Genomic DNA, 6,110 nt, shown 5'->3' with positions numbered 1-6,110 from the left:
GGCCGAGTGGCTGGACGACGCGGGCCAGAGCGTGCCGTGCGTGCTCAAAGAGTACGACCTCGACGCCGCGGGGAGGGGCTGGGCGTGGCTGGTGCGCGAGGTGAGCGTGCTGCGGCGGCTGGAGCACCCGCGCCTGGTGAGGGTCGAGGCCGTCTTCCAGGACGTGCAGAAGGGCAGGGCGCCCGTCGCGTACGTCCAGCTCCCGCTCTACGAGAGGGGCGACGCGAGGCGGTGGGTGGACGAGGAGGAGCCGGTGCTGTGGAAGCGGCAGCGGATGCTGACCGAGCTCGCGGAGGCGCTGAGGCACCTGCACGCGCGCGGGTTTGCGCACGGAGACGTCAAGCTCGAGAACGTGCTCGTCGACACGAACGAGCGCGCCTACCTCGCTGACTTTGAGAGCGCGCGCGAGGCGGCGTCCGACGCGGCGCCGCCAAGCTCAAGCGGCCGCGCGAGCAAGAGCAGCGGCCGCGTCGCCACCGCTCGGTACAAGGCGCCAGAGCTGCACGCTGGAGGGGCGTGCGCCAGGCCGACGGCCGCGACCGACATGTACGCCTTTGGCGTGTGCGCGCTGCTCGCCTGCTGCGACGTCGCCGACTACGTCTTTGGCGCCCCGCCGCAGGAGCAGCTGCAGCCGGGCTGGTCGCGCGAGGCGGCGGCTGCAAAGGGGGGCGAGCACTTGCCCGCCCTGCTCGAGGAGCTGCTCGACCTCGGCTTGCCGCCGGCAGCCTCGCCCGCCGAGGCGCTCACGCCCGACGAGATATGGGGGAGATATGGGGGGGGGGGGGAGTGGTTTGCATCCCGCTAGGCTCCGAGATATGGGGAGCCGCCAGACGGACAGACAGATAGACGGACAGACAGATAGACGGACAGACAGATAGACGGACAGACAGATAGACGGACAGACAGTCGACCTTCGTTCCCGAGACTGCCTCCGCAGGCCGTGGCGGAGGACTTGCGGCGAGAGAGGTGCGTGTGATGAGGTCTTTGATGACATGGTGGCATAGGCGTTCGGCCGCCGCATCTCCGCGAGCGAGGCGCTCAGCCGCCCCTTCCTCAGCACCGAGGCCGAGCGGCTCGCGCTGCAGCGCGCGCGCGACACGGCGCAGCGAGAGCGCGCGGCGGCAGAGGCCGACAGGGAGGCGGCGGCCGCGCGGCTCGTGGCGGCGGCGGGCACGCTCGAGGAGGCGCGGCGCGGCGCGGTCGAGATTCGGAGCGCGGCGGAGCGGGCGGCGGAGGAGCAGCAGCGCAAGGCGGAGGAGGAGGCGGATGCGACGCGGCGGCGAGTGCAGTGGGAGGCGGCCGAGCGGCAGCGCGAGCTGGGCGAACAGGCGCGCGTCGGGGCCGGGCGGTGGACACGACACGCCACGCCCATGCCCACGGCACGTCCACGACACGTCCACGTCACGCCCACGACACGCCCGCGACACGCCCACGACGCGTCCGTGACGCGCCCCCGCAGGCGCTGACCGTGGATCGGCTCGAGGCAGAAGCGCGGGCGGAGCAGGCGCGCCTCGACGCGACGCGGCGCCAGCTCGAGCGCAAGAGCGAGCAGGTGAGCCGCGAGACGGCGGCGGCGGCGCAGCAGGCGGCGGCGCTCAACGCGCAGCGGCAGCGGGCGCAGCGCGACGTCGACGCGCTGCAGGGGCGGCTCCAAGAGCAGCAGCAGCGGCTGGAGCGGCTTCGGGCCGACGAGCGGGCGCGGCGCGACACGACGCCGGAGAGCGTGCTCTGGGACGAGCTGGCGGGCGAGGTAGCGACCGAGGCGGCGCTGCGCTCCTTCTTTGAGCGGCGGCAGAGGAGGGACGTGCAGCAGCCGCGGCTGCGGATCGCGAGCGCGTGGAAGGTGACCAACGGCGCGACGCTGCGCGGGTTCGCGAGCGCGGGCTCCTTCGACATCAGCCCGCTGCAGGCGCACGCGCGGAGCGGCGACACGTTTCTCTTCCACGGCTGCTCGCAGGAGGCGGCGACAAACGTCATGGCCACCGGCTTGCTGCTGAGCTTTGCGGCGCAGGGCATGCTCGGGCGAGGGCTGTACGGCGCGCCCGACCCGCGCAAGTCGCAGCAGTATTGCAAATCGGCCAACAAGTTCATGTTCATCTGCCGCTACAACCTCGCGGGCGCCCAGCACGCGGGCCCGAGCACGCAGCACCGGAACACGCTCTTCGACGAGTTTTGCGTGTACCGGGAGGCGCAGGTGGTGGTGCTGTGGGCGGTGAAGCTAGCGTGAGGCAGGAACGAGAGGTTACGTGTCTCGACATTAGTCTACCTGGTACAAGTCAACGTAGATAACAAAAGTACTTTACATGCATATGCTCCGTAGATGTAATGTCTTTCAGAAGTGCAGGCCCTGCCCCCCCTGCCTATTTTAGTTCTGAGGTACTGGGCCACGTACAGAGGCGAGATCTGCGCGACGTCACCAGTATGAATCCCCGACTTGGAATACCGATTCGTCCCGGCGGTAGCCCGCAGCTTTGGCTTCAGCGAAGGAGAAGCCAGCCTGGCAGCAGTCGAAGGGCGTGTATCCCAACTCCCGCCTTTGCCTCGCTGCACCTGTGTAGCTCCCTTCAGCTGCGACCCCGGAGTTCTTTCATTTTACACCCTCTTTTTCTTTATTTGTTTTTGTTCCATGTTTTCTGTAAAATCCCCCCCCTGGCCCCTGCCCCGTGGCGTGCTCGCTTGTGCCCCGCGCGTCGAATGTGCCACCTGCACCACCCCCGGAGTTCATTTTAATGACAATCTCTCTTATTGCGAGAGTAGTGTTCCATGTTTTACAAACAATCTCTCTAACCCCAGATTCTTGCTTTTTCCCATGATTGTTGTAGCCTGTAGCCTGCGCCGCGGCCTTCCTCGAACGAGAAGCCTCCGATGTGGCACTCGCTGGGCGTGTATCCCGCCGCCTTCGCCTCGCTGCAGGAGTAGCCGGTGGTCTTCAGCCCGCTCACGAGCCCGCCAGCCTTAAGTTCCGCCGCCGAGAGGAGCTTCCGAATGTTGGTGCCCGTGAAGTTGCATTCGCCGCTGAAGCGAGCGCCACGCCAGCTGCTGCAGGCGAGCCCGGTGAGCCTCGCGTTGGAGAGGTCGACGCTCGTCAGCTGGGCTCCGTCGAACGTCGCGCCCTCGAGCACGCAGCCGCTCAGGTTGCATTTCAGCAGCACCATGTTCGAGAAGTCCTCGCCCGAAAAGTCGAGCCCCGCAAAGTTGGAGCAGCCCGCCTGGTGCCGGTCCAGAAAGTCGCGAGACGTCATCCCCTTGGCGCCGATGTAGCCCGCCATGCGCAGCTCCTCAAAGGCCCACCCCGCCGCCTTGGCCTCCTGCAGCGAGTATCCCACCGCCTTGGCCTCCACGCACGAGTAGCCGGCGGCGCGAGCGAGGCTGCTGCCGTGGCCCTTGCGCCGGAACTCGCCGAGCGCCTCAATCCTCGCCTCCATCTCGTCGCAAGTGGCCGGCCGCGAGCTGCCGCTGCCAGACAGCTTTGGCCGCCGCTCAAGCTCCGCGACGCGGGCCTGAAGCGTCGTCACCTGCGCCTGCAACGCGCTGACGAGCCGGTTTGCGGCGTCGAGCTTGGCGTTTGTCGAAAGCTCGTGTGCGTCAATCCGTCCGACGACGCGAGTGGTCTCGGCAGCCGCAGCGGCCTCGGCCTTTTGCATCGTCAAGCTGTGCTCTGCCAGCTGACGCTCGAGCTCGTCGGCGCGAGCGAGCGCATGCCCGGCGAGCCGCTCGGCTGACATTGATTCCACTCGTTTTTCTTTTGAACTTAGATCTAGCCTTCGATGTTATGACAAACGCAAGGCGGACATGGCATATCGCTCTCGGGCCCACAGACATCCCGCACACTCGCCGCACACCCGCCGCCCCCGCGCGCGCCCCGCCCCGGCCGGGAGAAAGGGGAGTGACAGTTTGGGACGGCAACAGAAACGAGTATCTTGCACTCCATGTGCAAGAACGCAGGGTAAATGTAAGCCGGATGGCTCACAGGCCACCTCTTGCGCCCCGACTGACCGATCTACCGCACTGGCCACTTCCGCCCCCTTGCTCCCAACCCATCCACCTCGCCTCGGGCCGCGCCGCGCGATCTCGGGCGATCTCGCGCATTTTCTTTTTCGAAACTCATGCCCGCCCTGGTCGGCGATGCGCTTGACAGGGGACGGTAGATTGCTCGAGGACGTCGATTTGTCCAACCACTCGGGTGGCATCGGCGGCCGCACTCGAGCGACGACGACCGCTTCCTTAGCTGGTGGAGCGGTACGACGCGGCGACGAACGCGTGGGAGGCGGTGGCGCCGATGCCAACGGCACGAATGTATGTCGGCACGACGCTGCGGCTTTCAACTTATCGACGCACACTGCCACCACCAAGTGCTCCACCGAGGTCCTCGGTGGGCCGCAGCCGCTGCACCGTCCCAGCGTCGACTCGCAGCGACACTCCCGCTATCGCTTCGCTCAGGTGTGAGCTGGTGCCCGTGAGGGGAAGCACGCCGAGCGCGCCCACGAGCGCAAACCACAGCGAAAGCGATGTCGCGTTCAGCGCCTATTCAGCCAGCCGCGGATGCTGAGACACGCAGCAGGATATCCTCGCCCCGTGCGCATGTCCTGTTGCTCGCCACTGCCGTGGCGGAGAAGCCCGGCCAGCTCTCGAGTCGCCCCGCCGCTTGCATCAGTCTGTAGCCTTGGTACACGACGCCTTGCGCCGCACACCAGCTCCGCACGTCGGCGTCGAAGCTGCTGCGCTCCCAAAACGCGTTCTGCAGCACCGCGGGCTTGATTCGAGCCGCCGCGTGTAGTCGGGCGAGCGTGGCGACCGAGTGGATGTTGCTCAGCCCGAGCCAGCGCGCATGGCCGGCGTCGTGGGCCGCCTCGAGAGCACGCCACTCGCGCAGCAGAGTCGCAGGCTCCCGGCCGTCGAGCGAGTGGAGGATGAGAGCATCCACGTACGGCATGCGCAGCTTTCGTAGGGACGCTGTCACCGACGCCGCCACCTGCTGCTCGGGAGCAGCGCCCGCCTCGAAGGGCAGCGTCGCCGCATCCTGCCACTCCTCCGGTGTGAACTTGGTCTGCACCCAGAGATCTTCCCGCGCGATGCCCTCGTCAACAAGCCGCGCGATGGCCTCGCCGACCGCCGCCTCATCGTAGTGACGAGGCTGCCCACCCGTGTCTATCCCTCGGAATCCAGCGCGGACAGCTGCAACTACAGCCTCGCCGGTGTGTGCGCCCTTCCAAGCGGTGCCATAGATGATGGGCGGCCGTGGCAGTGCTGCAGCGAGCGTAATGTCGGCGGTCGTTACAACAGACTCAGACTGTTCGCAGGTCGCGCAGCTAAGAGCACACCAGTCCTCAACCCCGCCGCAGTCGCCACGACCCGCCCAGCTGGCGCACGCAAGCTCTTGATCGACGCAAACCTCGCTCGCAGGCGGCGCGGCTTGGCATCGCCCGCAGCTCCCAGCGCAGTACTTCCACATAAACTGCGTGTGCCGCACGCAGAGCTCCTGCTCAGCGAGGAGCGAGCACCCGGCAATCGTGTCGCCACAGCATGTGCCACACGAGAGGGCACAGCTCGAGCGCATGAAGGATGGGTTCGCAGAGCACTCCCCGGCGGATGCCCAAGCCGCGCAGGAGTCGCTGGCGTCGGCGCACGACATGCGAAACGACGTGGTTGTGCCGACTATTTTTTCCCGAACCTAATTTTTTCTTTTTGCCCGGCCGCGCGCAGCGCTAATCGGGCGTCCTTTGCTCCTCCGCGACGCTATAGGGGCGCGAAATATACGCAGAAGATGCGGTCGAAGATGCAGTCGCCTCGTTCGAATGGCGGCGGCGCCGGCGCGCAGCGCCACGCCGCTAGGCGTCCGCCGGAGGCTCCCCGGCCGACACATCCCGGCAAGCTTGCCGCGCGCAGCGCCCCGCGCCGCAGGCCCGCCGGAGGCTCCCCGGCCGACACACTCCGGCTGCTCTCGCGGGCGCGGGAGCGCCGGTGCGCCCGCGCCACGCCACTAGGCGTCCGCCGGGGGCTCTCGCTGCGGCCACACCCCGGCAAGCTTGCCGCGCGCAGCGCCCCGCGCCGCAGGCCCGCCGGAGGCTCCCCGGCCGACACACCCCGGCCGTATTCGCTCGTCCACTCGA

At 67.7% G+C, this 6,110-nt stretch overlaps 3 protein-coding genes across 3 annotated transcripts; 1 reads left to right on the top strand and 2 right to left on the bottom strand.

Moving 5' to 3' along the window:
* Positions 1-992: 992 nt before the first annotated feature.
* Positions 993-2,227, top strand: EMIHUDRAFT_118506 (hypothetical protein; the record flags this gene model as incomplete). The annotated part of the gene is made up of 3 exons (XM_005769976.1): positions 993-995; positions 1,035-1,283; positions 1,505-2,227. The coding sequence occupies 3 exons, from the start codon at positions 993-995 to the stop codon at positions 2,225-2,227; spliced, it is 975 nt and encodes a 324-aa protein (XP_005770033.1).
* Positions 2,228-2,783: 556 nt separating this feature from the next.
* EMIHUDRAFT_243957 (hypothetical protein) lies at positions 2,784-3,725 on the bottom strand (the record flags this gene model as incomplete). Its single annotated transcript, XM_005769975.1, has 1 exon — positions 2,784-3,725. The coding sequence occupies one exon, from the start codon at positions 3,723-3,725 to the stop codon at positions 2,784-2,786; it is 942 nt and encodes a 313-aa protein (XP_005770032.1).
* A 601-nt stretch (positions 3,726-4,326) lies between these two features.
* On the bottom strand, positions 4,327-5,557 carry EMIHUDRAFT_243956 (hypothetical protein; the record flags this gene model as incomplete). Its single annotated transcript, XM_005769974.1, has 2 exons — positions 4,327-4,524; positions 4,601-5,557. 2 exons carry the CDS (start codon positions 5,555-5,557, stop codon positions 4,327-4,329), a joined length of 1,155 nt encoding a protein of 384 aa, XP_005770031.1.
* Positions 5,558-6,110: the final 553 nt, after the last annotated feature.

The sequence above is a fragment of the Emiliania huxleyi genome (assembly GCF_000372725.1).
Source record: "Emiliania huxleyi CCMP1516 unplaced genomic scaffold EMIHUscaffold_404, whole genome shotgun sequence".
NCBI lineage: Eukaryota > Haptophyta > Isochrysidales > Noelaerhabdaceae > Emiliania > Emiliania huxleyi.
The sequence above is the reverse complement of the archived record's forward strand: the minus strand, read 5'-3'. Positions and strand labels throughout refer to the sequence as shown.